The sequence below is a fragment of the Peromyscus leucopus genome, chromosome 4, assembly GCF_004664715.2.
Source record: "Peromyscus leucopus breed LL Stock chromosome 4, UCI_PerLeu_2.1, whole genome shotgun sequence".
Classification (NCBI taxonomy): Eukaryota; Metazoa; Chordata; class Mammalia; order Rodentia; family Cricetidae; genus Peromyscus; species Peromyscus leucopus.
The window spans coordinates 120,134,334-120,151,173 of record NC_051066.1 but is presented as its reverse complement, the minus strand read 5'-3'; the positions used below and the strand labels follow the sequence as shown (position 1 = coordinate 120,151,173).

Below are 16,840 nucleotides of genomic sequence, written 5' to 3'. Positions count from 1 at the left end.
TCTGAGAAAATGCCCCCATTAGACTGCCCTGTAGGCAAGTATTTGGGGCATTTTTTTTAGTTTTTGATAGAGAAGGGCCCAGCCCACTGTGGGCAGCGCCACCCGAGCTTATGGTCTTAGGGTGTGCAGTAAACAAGCCAGTAAGCAGCGTTCCTCCATATCTGACTCCATGCTCTGACTTCCCCCAATGATGGATTCTGGGAGCTGTAAGATGAAATAAACCCTTTCCTCCTCAAGATGCTTTTGGACATGATCTTTATCATAGAAATAAAAAAAAAAAACATACAGAAGGCAAATTCATCTCTAATTCAGACAAATAATCACACAAAAGGTAAGTTACAAATGCTTCCTTTATTACATAAAGCCAGCATTGCTACTTCTAAGTTCAGCTGTTTGTGCATCTCTACTGTTCCGTGTCATGCCTGTGGTGGTAACAATCACTTCCAAGTGTTGTTGGGCAGTCTCCGGTGAGAGTCATTCGTGGTACCTGCTTCCCATTTCATACATAGCTGGTAAACTGCTAAGGATTTGCACCCTGCCAGGCCCCAGAGGAAACATACTCAACACTCTTCCACATCCTACTGTACCAGATGCAGCATGGTTCTGAAGAAGAAATTAGAGATCGACAGCACCCTGGCTCATTAATACACTGCTTTATCATTTGTCATTAATAAAGAAGATTACAATGAAGCCCTAATTTGCAATATATAATTAGTTGTTACAAGACACTGAACATTCTCCTGAGGATAAACCATGATTTCTAAGACACCAAGTCACTGTAAGCAGTTTCCCAGGCCAGGGAGCCTCTCACTGCAGGTACAGGGCTGCTTCCTGCATCCAGCACTGTGCTCTGGATGGTGCTCTGCAAGACCAGCGTGGATTTTAAGCAGACAATTCTGAAGCAGTCTTATGACACACATGATAGACTGACTGCCTGGCTTAGTCTTAACTGCTGTTATTTATATTAGTGTTGTACACATTATAAAGAAAATCATCTCATTTTGTTTAAGTCAAGGAAAAATACAGAATTTGGATGAAAATTATGCATAGATTACAATCAGTTTTCTAAGCAAAAGAAACGAAACCGCTGAGGTTAGCGAAGATGAGCAGTTCTCTTCGCATTGCCTTGGACTGTTTTCTGAACTGTGTTATTAAAAATCCTGAGCTTAACAAAATCTTTACAGGTCACCTCATGAAAATAGGTATTTGGCCAATAAGAATTTAATTCCACATCAACAAAACTTTAGAGGCTAGATTTATATAGGGTAGTAGTTTTTGCACACATCTATAGAATTTTTAGTTTACTCTAAAAGATGACAAGACAAATTCCCCTCAGTGAGACCCTGGCCTAAATCTATATGCTTTGCTTCTATAGTGAAAGGACAGTGTTAAATGGAAGCTTTGAAGTCGTGGCACTGGCTGATGATCTACACAGGGGACCCTTCAAAAGCTACAATTAAGGAGCCACCTAGCTTTTCAGCAATACTATTCCGATTGAGGTCTTCTGGCCCGTTTGCTTGATATTCATGCTTTATGCCTAGAGAGAAAAAGAAATTCTATTTAGAATTATGCAGCAGCTTACTTATTTCTCTAAGGTAGCAAACTAAAGACCCTTGCATATTACAGACCATGGAATGCTATCTAATTGTGGGAAGAAATAATGTATAAGCACATGAATCAAAATAATGACCCCTCACAAACATAATGCTGACTGAAAGCAGCCAGAAAAACAAGTGTACATCCTGTTATGGCTCTGTTTATTTAATTCTAAATCAGCCCCAGCTAATGTTTCCAGTTAGATGCCACAGTACCAGTTACCAATGGGGTTCAGGAAAAGGTAGGGGAATGGTACAAATGAAGTGAGCATCAAGAAAGACTCTGTGGGGCTGGTAATTATATAAAAACCATCATGTTCAGTCTGTGGACATTCAGAGTTCTATAATAATTTATAATACGTACTTTACTAACGTCATATTTCAATAAAGAGGCAGGCCTAGTAATTTTTTCCTGATATTTAAAATAAATAGAAATATGGGGGCTGGAGACAGAGCTCAATGGTTATGAGTGCTTCTTGCTCTTGCAGAGGACCAGAGATCAGTCCACAGCACTAGTGTGGCTTACAACCAACGGTCTGTGACTCCAGATCCATGGCATCTGGTGCCCTCTTCTTGACTGAGAGCACCTGCACTCACATGTACATGAACCCACACATTGATGCTCACATGTTCACATAATTAAAAATAACGTAGAAGCCAGGCATGGTGGCACATGCCTTTAATCCCAGGACTTGGAGGGCAGAGACAGGTGAATCCCTGAGTTTGAGGCCAGCCTGGTCTACAGATCAATTTCCCCGACATCCAGGGATACACAGAGAAACCTGGCCTCGAAAAACCAAAATAAATAAATAGAGTAAATCTTAAAAAAAAAAAAAAAAAAGAAAGAAAAAGAAAAGAAAAAAGAAAAAAAGCAAGTATGAACTAAAACACGGCTATAGAAAACAGCTCTGTGGTGGCATTACACACCACGCTTAAGGCAGTGAACACTTAAGATGTGGCACTGACAGGACACACTTAGGACAGTTCCATCAGCACCCGTAGAACTAGATCACCTGTGGGCGCGCACACAGCCGTTTCTCGGCACAGAGCTGCTGTGTTGTAAACAGTTGTCTACCATTTGAAGATCATTTCTCAAACTCTTACTCAAAGCACAACAGGTCAGTTTTCAGACATTTTTGGACTAATTTGAGAAAGCCATTGATGATTCCACTAAAAAAAGTTTCAAAGTGTCTATCATTTAATATCCCTAAATCAAGTCTTATGTAGCAATTCCCCTTAACTCTTGGGTTTCATCCAAGTATTGAAGCTGAGAAGTCATTTGAAGCCATTAGTTGACAGATTAGGGAGCACACTATGGTGGCCCGAAACCAACCTAAATGCACGAAGAACCCACTAACTTGAGCAAGCTAGGGCGAACCAGTTCTTCTCCCAGACGACAAAAGCCAGTCACAGAAAACCAACGACACCGACACGGGGTAAACCCTGGTTTCCTCAGCTCCCTCAGCTGCTGGGACATCACAGTGGGAGGGAAGCGGCAGCAGAACACTCGGAGCAAGCCTCCTGCCCCAGAGCTGAGGCCCATGATGTTACTGGTTCTAGCCAAGGTCACTCAGCCCTTGTGCCTCATGCTCCTTCCCCCATACCAATGTCTTCTGGCTGGAGCCTGGCCAAGGCCACTTCATCCAGACCCCAGCCACCCAGAAGCAAGTCAAGTACAAATGGCCAGCTCAAGGTGGGTGTATTTTCCTTTGGACCCAGATGAATCAATTACCTAAAATCACACCACTGAACGAAGAGTAAAGCTAGAGGTCAGAGAATGCTTCCCCACTTCCTAACGTTTCCTTTCTACAGCTTTGTCACCGGCTACATTCAAAAACAGCCGCAGACAATTAAATACGAATAACATAAACCAACTGATCCCCGCTGCTATGTGAGACCCTAGTTTAAACCCAGAGATACAGTGATGAACAACCAATGGGAAAGGAACAGGGTCAGGAACATGGGCACATCTCCCTTCTTTGTTGCCAAAGCTCTCCAAAGAAAAGAAGTGTTAGAGACACTGCAGTCCTGATTGTGGGCTTCACTATACCCATAAAACTTCATAAGTGAGTCTAGCCCATACCTTGAAACTTCTTTTTGATGGCATCCTTTGAGCTCGCGTAGATCATTTTGCTTTTCAGAGGTGCGTGTTCTGGTGCCCTAGACAGAGGATGCCAGAATGAAAGGACTGCTTTAGAGAAAGTACAGCCTCCATCGTATTCAACAGTCTCCAGTGGAGATGAGACAGGCCTCAGAATCTATGAGTTTTCTATTTCCCACCTCTGAAGGTAATGTTATAGATGGTCACATGTACAATAACATATACAGTAACAGTGAAGAAGAAAAAAGATACAAAAAGGAAAAAAGCAAGTAAAGAAAATACTGCCCAGTTTAAAAGCCTATTTAGCCAGCATACCTGCCACATAGCTTTGAATTCCCCAAAGGCAGGGACTTTACTGATTTTTATTCATAGAGCTGTTTCCCCAGGCCCTAACACTGTAATTAGTGTATAGGAGAAATAAAGTTTAGTGAATGCACCTCATTCAAATCCAAATTCTACTAACTTGAAGGCTTATCAATAATTACCTTTTTAAGTTTTATTTTTATTTATGTCTATGAGTGTGGCTACTTGTCTGTGTGTGTACTACATGCACGCAGGTGTCCACAAAGGCCAGAGTGAACATCAGACTCCCTGGAACTGAGCTACCTGGTGTTGGTGCTGGGGAAACAAACCTTGTCCTTTGCAAGAACACAAGTGCTTTTCCCACTGAGCCATCGCTCCAGCCCCTCAGTACTTCTTTATACACCATTCTCCATGGATGGTGAGCTGTCCGCTCCTACACGGTCCCTGACCTCATGCTTGCAGGACTCACAACGCCATGGTTTACAGAGTACTGTAGAGCCTTAGTGGAATAGAAGTGATGGGTAACCTACCATTACCTTCCCTCAAATCTCAATGTTTTTGACCTGCAGTCTCGGACCCCTTGTGTCCTGGCTGGCCTGGAACTCACAGTGATCCTTCTGCCTCTCTCTCCAAAGTGCTAGGATTAAAGGTATGTGTCACCATGCCTGGCCACAAGACTTTTGTCTAAGGCTTAATGTCAAATAATTAAAAAGACTAGAATAACTAGAAAAGACCAATAAACCACTTTAAAATGCTAACTAGAGAACACTGTTCGGCTGAGTCTTTTGCAACAATGGAAATGTTCTATGTCTGTCAGTTGTATATGGCTACAAACTGGAAACACAGATATTCCTTCAGCTAAACAGTGAATTTTAGCTGGGCATGGTAGACTACGCCTGTACTTCCAGCACTAGGAAGAGCTACTGTTGAGTTCCAGGCCAGCTTGGACTATACAGTGAGACCCTGTCTCAAAATACAGAGGTATCTTTTTAACAATTAAAATTTAAATATCCCTATGTAGGTAGTGGGGACCTAACTAGAACACATAGCAAACCACAATGAGGAAGGAATGGCATCAGCTCCGTCAAAAGAAAGAAACTACCAATACCTAAGTAAAGAATATGTACCCAGCAGGGCAGGCTGATGCTCAGCTTGACGTGCTGAAGAGGGCGAGGCTTTGCTGTACCAGTAGGAACATTTGGTAGAAGCAGGGAATTTTGGTTTAGAAACGAGTTCTAAGAATCCACAAAATAAACTACCTAAAAATGGTGTTCTTTCAAGTAGACAATGTAGCTAAACTATTAATACAACTATCACTTTATAAAAGCTGGCAAATGTTTTGACAACGAACCTGAGTAGCTTCAATACAAATCATTTTGAGGGGTCTGAGAATACCTAGCACATGCATGGTCCTGGCTCAACCCCAACACCACTAGTACCATCCTGGTCCCCACTAGTCTCCAAGAGCTCAGAGCCACAGAAGCTCGGTGTTCTAAGTGCTCACCACAAGAAGAACATCAGCTCCTCTTTTCTGGACTCCTTGGTTTCAAAGCTTGCATCATACAAAGCGTAGCGACAATCTTTTTCAGGAAGCATTCCCACAAAATGCTTGAAGGGATCAGTTATGGTATCGCCAACATCTCCAACCAAGATCTCTTTGCCTTCTTCAACAACTATGCACTTTTTGTCTGCACTGAGACAAAAAATGACAGCCTTCTTCCTTTTCTTGATTTCTTCTGGTGTGGAGCACTTCCGAACTTTCATGTCATAGAAAATACGACATACTTCATCTGCAACCTGAACTCCTGAGGCCTATAATGAGAACAGAAATGTGCCAAAAGCTTATAACAATTATAATTTCAAACATAAAATACACATTTTGGCTACAGATTGGCATATACTTAGACGACCATTACTGACTTCAGACTTACACATACTGTGTAAGTCATTTTCGCCACTACATGGGGTAAGGGGAAGTCTTGACTGCAGCAGCCTCTCAGTGTCCTAAAATCTCAAAAGGGCTTCTTCAACAGCTGAATATTGTCATCACTCCCAACCCCCCAGTCTGTCTCTGAGACAAGGTCTCGTGGATCCCAGGCTGACATCACAGGCTCTGTGTAGCCAAGTATGACTATAAACGTCTCACCTTTCTCTTCCCACCTTCCAAGTTCTGTGGTTACAGACGTCTGACACTGTCTCGTTAACGCTGTGCTGGGGACTGAATACAAGGCTTCCTGCGTGCTGGGCAAGTACTCTACTGACCCAGCTGCACACCAACCCTGAACTGTTTTTCTTACAGGTTTCTTAGAGCCTTAACTGAGATCATTTTCCTAGTCTGTATATTAATAATACCTGAAAATCTTTTACATGAAGCAGAACAGATGGTTTCAGCTTCTTAGCTGGAAAAACTGCAGTCCTATAACATTTCTTTTCTCACAAAAAAATGCATTATGTAAAGATTTCAAAGCGCTAATCAATATTCAGTAATTGCTTGCTTTTAATTTCTATTTACCACGTGGAGGGAAAAGCTTAGTCTATGAAGTGCTTCCTATGTAAGCCAAAAGGACCTGGGTTCGATACCCGACACCCACAGCAAAAGCTGGGCATGCTAGTCCGTTTGTAATCCCAATACTGGGAAGGCAGTAACCGGAAGACCTGGGCTTAGCGGCCTGCCAGCCAAGGCTAATCCATGAATGAGAGACTGTCTCAAAAACAAGATGAACAGTTTCTGAGAAACAACACGTGAGGATGACCTCTGGCCTCCCCACCCCCCACACCCCTCTCTCTCTCACAGGCATATGTACACATACATCTATTTCATTGATAAAATATTTAAATTATAAATTGAGATTAGAATGAAAAGGCTTTACTGTTAATAATGAACATAACAGTTTAACTGGAAATTATGCTAAGCAGAAAAATAACCCTTAGTCATGTTATTACTTGTTATTCTGGATCAGGGAGTTAAACAAGCTCTTGATGCCTTTCTGTCTTCTGTCCATCGTCATGTGCTATGGACACCAACTCCAACAGCCACCGTTCGGTATGCTGCTTTAACTACCTTAGCTTACGTTAGCTTTTCTAAAGCAAGGAGCACACGTTTAAAGAGTTAATAAACAGGGAGCTGGAGAGATGGCTCAGAGCACTGACTGCTCTTTCAGAGGACCCAGGTTCAATTCCCAGCACCCACAGGGCAGCTCACAACTGTCTGTATCTCCAGTTCCAGGGGACCTAACACCCTCATACAGACATACATACGGGCAAAACACCAATGCACATAAAATAAAAATAATTTAAAAATTAATTAATACCAAGTTATATTAGAGGCAAAGTGCATAAAAAGTGAAGAAAACCCTACAGAATCAGATTTGCAAATCATAAGAAATTTTAACTCAGAATTTGAGGAATTTTTTCAACTCAGTAACAAAAAAAGAACCCAATTAATGGGTGATCAATGGATCTGAGCAGACATTTCTCAAAAGAACATCCCAGGACACAAATGACCAATAAGCATGTGGGGAAAATTGCTCTCCATCAGTAGTCATTAGAGAAATGCAAATCAGAAATTACACTTACTGGGATGGCTTAAAAAGAAAGACTGAGCTGACCTGAACCCACATCCCGGGCACTCATGCAAAAGCCAGGCATGATGGCTTGTGCTAACAATCCAGGACTGACTAGGGGCACCAAGACCTGCAGATCCTGGGGGCTGGCAGATCAAACACCAAGGGACAGGTTCAGAGAGCTCTGTCTCCAAAAACATGGCAGAGAGTGATAATGACACTCAACACAGCTTCTGTCCTACACACACACACACACACACACACACACACACACACACACACACACTCTCTCTCTCTCTCTCTCTCCACTAACAAATATTACTGAGTGTGGACGAACTGTAATCTCACATAGCAGCAGCAAAATTACAAACAGGACACACACACACACACACCTGTGCAATTCTCAAAGAACTAAACATGGAGTTAATAGATGACCTAAGAATTCCAGTTCTTGGTATACATATGAAAGAAATAAAAATTAAAACATGCCCATATGAACAACCATTTGCAAATGTCCACAGAACCGCTATTCACACAGATAAAAACTGGAAACCACCCAAAGTCCATTAAGCGAAGGGATTTTTAAATGCAGTCCATCCACACAATAAAGCAAAAATGAGGAACTGACACACTACAGCATAAATGACCCTCAGGAAGCATCACACTCAGAAGAAAGAAGCCAAAGAGAAAGGGCTGCATGCAGCATCAGTCTATTTATATCACATGTCCCCCAAGGCGACTCTCTAAGTAGACTAGCGGTTTCCAGGACCAAGGGAAGAGGAAAGGGACTGACTGCAAACTGGCCGTTTTCTTTTAGGGGTGATGGGATGCTCTGCAATAAACTGCTACTTAAACACACGTGAAAGAAGCTGGCTGTGCTGGTACATGCCTCTATCCAAGCAAGCAGTTTGACAGCTACGGCGGGAAGATCACCAGTTCAAGGCCAGCCTGGACTACATCAGTGAGACCCAGTCACAAAAATACAAGAGGAAAAGATGCCTGCAAGAAGCGGAGGAGTAGACTATACTGGGAACCTAGCATTGATTATTAAGGTAGTTTGGCATTTCATCATCCAAATGTTAACATACACTGCAGTCCTATCTAATCCACATCTACTCACAAGCTCCTCCAATGTAGCCAACCAAATCCACACATTTTTCTTATAAATGCAATTCCTTTAATGAACAGCACACTTTAATACAGTGGCAGCCAGAAAATTAATACTGAATAGAAAACTAACAAAAACTATATACTATACTATATTACATTCTTATTACACATGCATACTTATTATATTTTTAAGAATCAATGCTTTGGTAGTACTTTCTAATCTTTGCAAGAAGTGGAAAATAATGTTCAAATATCATCAAGGAAGAACTAGAAAAACAGACTCCAATACCTCTCTAGTCTACAATAATGCTGACATCTAAGTTTCTTTTAACCAACAACCAAGCTTTTCTTTTTAAAATAGTTTATTTAAAGTTTACCATTCATATAACGTGTTTGAGTCCATTCATCCCCCACTGCCTCCCTCTAACTCCTCCCCATCCTCCCACAACTTTTCCTTCCCATCTTCATGTGCTCTCATTCGTTAGTATTTTTTAAATACCTACTGAGTCCATTCAGTGCTTGCCCAATTATCAGAGGGCAACACTGGAAGCTTCCTATTTATTCAACCAGTATCTGAATATACCCAACGTATCTAAGTCTCTCAAACAAAGCTGGAAACTGATTTAGAAATCAACCATGTACTGTAACTGAAAACAAATCAAACAATTCTGTAGCTGTAGTGAAGTTGCTGGCTCCAACCTGGGCAGAGTCTGAGCCTTTTCTACCAGAAACATCACCTGTGCTGGTTTTTAAGTCACAATATGTGGGGTTTGACAATATGTTGAGCAGAGCCTAAGAACCTACATTCACAAGATCCAGGAGACTTGTTAAAATTTAGCCCTAAAACTCGATGAAATATGATTACGACTTTAGTTCTCTGCTGTATTTACTTCTTCACCTGTAAGATGTGATGAAAGAGTAAAGCCCTTTACAAATTCTGGTGGCTTGAGTGCAAGGATCTGTGCCACAGACATCTGGCACAACCTATGGGCCCTTTCATGGCTTCTTAAGCCCAACTCCACAGGGTCACAGAAGAGGCCGACAGCATTACGGCAGACCTCCCCCTGCAGTCTGGACCACTGTGTGGACTCACCTGAGGCCTCTGTGCCCTGAGACACCAAGGCCAGTCTCGTCGCAGGCCAAACATTGGAGTCTGGAGAGTCACTATGCTTCCCCAACAAAAAGGCTGGTTGTCCAGGCCTACCCATCCCAGCCTGAAGGCTTTCATCTCAGAAGAAACGCCGGGCAGGGCCTGTCTGGTTCTTTTAAGAAAAGGTTGGAGAGAAAAAAAACCTCTCCTATCAGTTTCATTTTTCAGCACTCAATATTTAACTGCTCAGCAGTCAAGAGCCTGTAAATTTACTTTAAATAAAGTTAAATCAAATTCCATTTTAGACTTTAAGTCTGTAGGGCTGAAACAATACAGACCACTGAAAATCCTCTGACCCAGGGAACACTAAGTTGCTGCAAAGTTGGAAAGAATCTGAGAGCAAAAATAGACTCTGCTCCACAAGAGCTCTGACTACCTTAAAAAGCTATGGAGTTCACAGCTGAAATTTCTCCAGGTTCTGGACTGGGAACCACTGGAGAACAGGAATCCACACTCCGCCCTGTGTCAGAACAGCTGCTGCGGACCTTGCTTCAAGCTCAGTGAGTTTCTTTTGGTGGAGCATTTATAAACTCACCAACTGGGGGGGGGGGGGGGAGCTTGAGAGATGGCTCGGCAGTTAAGAGCACTGGCTGCTCTTCCAGAGGTCCTGAGTTCTATTCCCAGCAACCACATGATGGCTCACAACCAACTATAGTGGGATCCGATGCCTTCTTATAGTATAAAAGTCGTACATGCAGATAGGGTACTCATATACATAAAATAAATCTTCTCTTAAAAACTCACCAACTGAGAGATTCAATCAATATTCAAGATTCATGAAGTACATGGTCCTCAAACAGTCACTACTGATAATGCAGACACTGGGCAGAATCTTGGAAATGGCAGACTCACCTGAAAGAACAGGTCTCTCAACTCTACCATGAGGGTGAGTGGCAATCTTTGAAACTTAAGTCATCAAGTTTTGAGGCTTTACATTAACCACTGAACCAGTCCAAACTTGAACATGACTGTCACCAATGGGAGGCCACCCTAAACCCGCACATCAGAGAGGTTCATTTCTCACTGCGACACTCAAGTAGGACACCTCACCTCGGCCCCACTATTCAAATCCACCACACTTTAATCCTAATTACAGAACGCAGAATAAAAGCCAGTTAGCTACCTAAGAAAATTATTAATTTCTAAAACCTGGTTTTTCTAAGAGTCTCAAGTGTCTGAAAAGTGGACTATTGCAGAGCAGACATAGAACTGTACATTAACAAACTGACAGAACAGTCAGTGGCTCCTTCTCACAGCAGTTTCTCCAAGGAGCTAGGGAGTTTCAAACTGGGTCGAGGTCGCTTTGTTTAGACCCTGCCTTGCCCAGGACCGGCAGAGGCAGGGCTAACAGCTGGGCTGCTGGACATGATAGTGCTGCAGAGCTGAGCTGCCCGAGGGCGGACCCCTCCAACTCTGCCCCTCCTACAGCTCCCCTGCGGTTAAGAGGGGGTTGGAAAAGACCAGGGTTCCATCAGGACCAGAAAAGAAAGATAGGAATTCAGTGGGGGGCTGAGTGAAATGAGTGTGATTCCCCCCGAATGCCCCCGCCATAGAGATCCCTCTGCCCCTTGACTTTGGAATTCCAGAGCTCACTCTCTTCAGAGTCTTCTGATCTTTCCAGCTTAGTCATCCTACTGAAAAGAAGAGAGTAAGTGACCAGACAAAAAGGCAGGCAGACTCCCAGGCACCCTGAGGTCTGACCCTCCGTTACAAACTCCCTACTCCAGCTGTTCTAGGGAGACAGGGGGGCCAGTAACAGCTGGGCCAGCGGTTCTTCCCTGCCTTCTATCGTGGTCACGTCACCACGAGCTGGAGCACTGGAAATCTGAGCCAATAAGAAAATAAATTATTAATTTGATTTTTAAGAAATTTAAGAAGTCGCAGTACATAAAACTGACTTAATACTAAAATAGTATGTTTTGGGCAAACAAATTTATAAAAATATATTACATAACTTTCTGTCTTGGGAAATAGTTTTTTTTTAAATGACTCACGTCACTTGGAACTTCAGTTATTATACTATGCAAAAAACAGATTAATGCCTCTAAGGGCAAAGATTTCACATTGGGTATTTAATCTATTTATGGCTGACTATTTCTGATGGCAAGGAAGCAATTTTGAGGGAAACAAACTGCTAACACACACACACACACACACACACACACACACACACACACACACACGCAGGGTTTCATTATATAGCCCAGGCTAGCATCAAATTAATAATTATCTTGCCTCAGCATCCTAAGTGCTAGGATTACAGGTGTGCACCACCAAACCTGGCATTGTTTACTGAAAGTATATGTTATATTTGTTTCAAAGACTCAAAGCAATAAAAATGAAAAGTCAAAGTTTCATGCAAAACAGCTCAACTTAAGCAAATTAACCAAAGGCTTAATTTTTCCAGGTGGATTAAAGGAAGACATTGTATTTTACCCCTTACGGAAGCAGCACTGACTACTGGAAAAGAAGTGAAGTGAGAACTGGAGAAGCTTATGAGAGCAGGAAAAGCAATTCTGGCCCCCATCATTCTGACACATTTGCAATTAACTGAGAATATGTTCTTTAAAGAAGTTGAGAAAATGCCTTAAACAAACAAAACTGGTTACACCTGTCCCCTAAGCAGAACTGGGAATGCTTCACCTTAGATCTTTCTCTGCAGAGGAGCGACATCCCGCAGCATCCTCTAGCATCCTCCTCTAGCATCCCCCAGGGCGCTCAGAGCTGTTCATTGTCTAACTCAAGAGGATAGGTGGAACCACATACGCCAAGCACTGGAATGCAGTGCTTCGCAACGCCATTCAGTAAGTGCACACTAATTATTACAATTATTAACCAGAAGATCCAGTTACAGCATCTCCAATTCTTCAGCAAGCCACGTTGTTGGTTCTCAGTAAAGGCTTTGGTTATCGGACAAGTTAATACTTGTATTTGGGGGCTGGAGAGACAGATGGCTCAGCAGTTAAGAGCCCTGGCTGCTCTCCCACAGGACCTGTGTTCAATTCCCAGCACCCACAATGGCAGCTCAATCCTGTCTGTAACTCCAGTTCTAGGGTACCCAACACCCTCACACAGTCACACAGACATACATGCAGGCAAAACACCAATGAACGGGAATTTGTTTATTTATAGAAAAAAGGAACAAGTTTATGGAGTACACTACAAAGGGCAGAGGGCAGGGTGGTAATGAGAACAGATTATCTATCTCCTCAATCAGAGATTCCCTGTTTGCTGTTCACTACAACTGGGGCATCTGGTAAATAACTCTCTCTCTCTTCTCGTGAATATTTAGTGGTACCACCAACAGATAAACAGACATTGAAAATGTAGTATGTGTACAATGGAATTTCCATTGCCGTAAAAAATGAAAATTCAATATTTCCAAAAAAAAAAATTGATGGATCTAGAAACTACTATAATACATGAGGTAAGCTGAACTCAGAAAAACAAATACTGCAGTTCTTGCTCATATATGAATGTCTGGGTATATGTATGTACATAGGTTATGCAATTAGAAATGGGATGATAAAGCGGAAAGGGAGTGTGAGGAAGGGACAGGGCATCGGAACCTTGTGCGATGGAAACCGAAAGGACATTACCAGCAGTGGATGGCACAAAAACTGGAGAAACAATGGAAGGGTGCGAGCAAGAAAAAGAAAATTCATTTCCAACTGCCATAACGAAACCTAGTATTTTGCATGATAACTAAAATAAATAAATACTATATTAGGTGGTTAAAGAGCAAAGAAAGGGGCCAGCAAGACTGTTCAGCAGGTAAAGGTGCTGGCTACCAAGTCTGACTGACCACTTGAGTTCAATCCATGGAATTCACATGGTAGGAGGAACGAACTAATGCCTACAAGCTGTCCTCTGTCCTCCACGTGTGTACCATGGCAGGTATTCACACACACACACACACACACACCAAAGAAAGAAATAAACAAATAATTTTCAATGTCACAGGGCTGGAGAAATGTCTTAATAGTTAAGAATATTCACTGCTCTTGCAGTTTAGTTCCCAGGACCCACACTGCATGGTTCACAAGCACCTGGAACTCAGCTTCAGGGAATCTCAGCCTCTTCTAACCTCCATGAGCATCTGCACCTCTCTCTCTCTCTCTCTCTCTCTCTCTCTCTCCTCTCTCTCTCTCTCTGTCTCTCCACAACCACCTGGAACTCAGCTTCAGGGAATCTCAGCCTCTTCTAACCTCCATGAGCATCTGCACCTCTCTTCTCTCTCTCTCTCTCTCTCTCTCTCTCTCTCACACACACACACACACACACACACACACACACACCTCTTTTTAAAAATAGCAAAGAAATGCTCAAAAAAGAGATGGATGAGAGAAACATTTTAAATATACTCAGTTTAAATATACATACATAATTTTAATGAACTGTTCACATCTGGGCTGACAATGCTCCCTCTAAGAGCCAAAGATACCTAACAAAACCCTCAATACCAGACCTAAGAAGCCCTCTTTGAGTTGTTGGCCAGGCTGTCCAAAAGACTCCCAAACAGACAGCCTATTGCTGATGCCCTTGGTTGCCCCCAGAAGTGGAAGGTAAGTCCCTACTGCTAAAGGCACCATAAATCCCCTATGAACCACAACAACCAGCATGCCAGGATAACCTAAGGGTGCAGCAGTGGCATGCACACCTTGGTAGTAAGCAACAGCTCTCTAATTGGACTTAAGAACTACTCAACAAGAGGAAACCATGTCTAGAAATCCAGCTAACTACTCGGGTGCTAGTGAAGTCATGGATCTTAGAGGAGAATCTACAACCACTACTTTATTAAAACAGCACAATCTCTAACTACACTCTAAATATTTGTCCTTATACCCATAGATAAGTATAGTCCTCACCCTTCATCAAGGAAACTTCTCTTTATAACAGAGACCACGACAGAAAACCACAACCAATCAAAATACAGAGCTGTGGAGCCGAGTCCCAATGAATACATCTATAAAACACTCTCGCACATAGGGTTCAGGGAACTTTGTGGTAGAGGGATGAAAAGACTGTAAGAGTCAGAATATCAGGGGGTTTGCTGTGAGATTTGTGTCTCCTAGTCATGTCAGAAGCTACATTCAAAAGTCTCACCAACATGACTGCCCAAATGTGAGCCGAACAAGGATGATGATGCCACGTCTGATGGGCATGCCAAACTGGGTGGGGAAAAGCCCATGTGACCTCAACCCTACACAAAGAACTATAGGCAAACTGAGGGAAGCTGGGAGAGAGAAAGGTGGCCTTCCCCAGGGAAGAGCACACCAATTGGTTGTCCAGTGCCAAACAGCCCTGAAAACACACATACTAGTACCTTCACACAGACTGTGCAGGTGACATTGAAGAACATATATGTATTTGCATGCAACAACAATGAAAAGAGGCCGTGAACTTGAAGGAGAGCAGGGAGGGGTATAGGGGACGGTTGAAGGAATAAACGTAATTATATTATAATCTCAAAAATAAAAGATTCAATTACACTACTTTAGGAAGCTATCACCCACAAGGAAGAAAGTCATGGCCAGATAAGCAAGTGAGTAAGTATGTTTCACCCTAAAACCTGTCCCTTCCCATTATATCTTAGTCAAGAAACACACAGGGGCCGGGCGGTGGTGGTGCACGCCTTTAATCCCAACACTCGGGAGGCAGAGCCAGGCGGATCTCTGTGAGTTCCAGGACAGCCTGGGCTACCAAGTGAGTTCCAGGAAAGGCGCAAAGCTACACAGAGAAACCCTGTCTCGAAAAACCAGAAAAAAAAGAAAAAGAAAAAAAAAAGAAAAGAAAAGAAACACACAGGGATTCTCCAATATCCTGATGAACTGAAAATGTTCGGAGGTATTAAGTGCAGTTTTACAGATTAATGCCCTTGGTTAAAGATGCCTGGCCAAGGAGCTAAGGGCCACCACACCACACTCTAGCTGCAGTTACTGTATCAGATACCAGTGAGCCAGAAAATGTTTCAAGCTAACTCTGTTTCAATTTTAGTATATGTGCTGCCAAAGTGAGCACGCTAACTGTTTCAATACTACTTCATTCAAAAAGCCAAGCGAAGCCAGGAATGGTGGCGCATGCCTTTAATCCCAGCACTCAAGGCAGAGACAGTAGACTACTGAGTGTGACCATTCGGAGTGCTGGGACAGCTGGGGCTACACAGAGAAACCATCTTAAAAAAATAAAAATAAATGAATTAGTTAAAAAATAAAAACAGAAAAAGAGAGAGAAAGCCGAACAAACAGTATTAAATTCACCACCAATTTCCAATCACAAAAGTCCTGAGTCACTTTAGAAGAGCACAGGTGTAGCTGGGATGACCTATGCCGCAGACCAAACGGAAGTTCTCCTTGCTACTTAGGAGCTGTTTTAAAAGCTGAACTCATTAGTAAGCATCCCTGAACACCTCACATTCTCTTGTGGTGCTACATAGTTTCTCCTCTCATCTGGTTGCCCTCATTCAGGGTCAGCTCGGATCCTCCTCTGGGAAGGTAGCTCTTATTTGTTCTTCATCATCGGCTCTAACCAAAATTTGCATGATCCTCCATGTACTGATGAAGACTATAGTTTTTCTATTATTGTAGTATTAGCTATCCGATACTGTCTATCTGTTAGTTGACTCCTGCTCTGGACTTCCCCGAAAAGAACAAGAGCGGATAGTGGGTATTTTTAAATTGTTACTTTGTTTATGCAGTACCAGAATCAAAGCCCAAGGCCTTGTTACATGCTAAGCAGGCATTCTATCATCTACTTCCATTCCCATCCTGTTAGTATCTTTCTCAGTCTACTCTGACCCTACGCATCTTAATCCTCCACCCACCAGCTAGAATTTTAATGCTGCCAACTAGATGTTTACTTAACCAATAAAAGTTTAATAGCATTTTTGTCTTTAAACTTATTAACATGTTTTTTAACTGCCTAATATGTGAGCATCATATTTCACATAAATTTCAGGATAAATGCTATGTAAGAGATACAAATATATATACTAATCAATACTCAAGAGCATGACTAA

General features: G+C 42.4%; 1 protein-coding gene across 1 annotated transcript in view; it reads right to left on the bottom strand.

Annotated features, from left to right (window-relative positions):
* Positions 1-334: 334 nt before the first annotated feature.
* Dstn (destrin, actin depolymerizing factor) overlaps positions 335-16,840 on the bottom strand; it is a 28,282-nt gene continuing 11,776 nt past the window's right edge. Inside the window, exons 2-4 of the mRNA XM_028893273.2 lie at positions 5,504-5,811; positions 3,679-3,755; positions 335-1,537 (exon numbers count right to left, since the gene is read on the bottom strand). Coding sequence (XP_028749106.1) covers positions 1,428-1,537; positions 3,679-3,755; positions 5,504-5,811 — 495 coding nt within the window. The 3' untranslated portion in view covers positions 335-1,427. The remainder of the gene's footprint in view (positions 1,538-3,678; positions 3,756-5,503; positions 5,812-16,840) is intronic.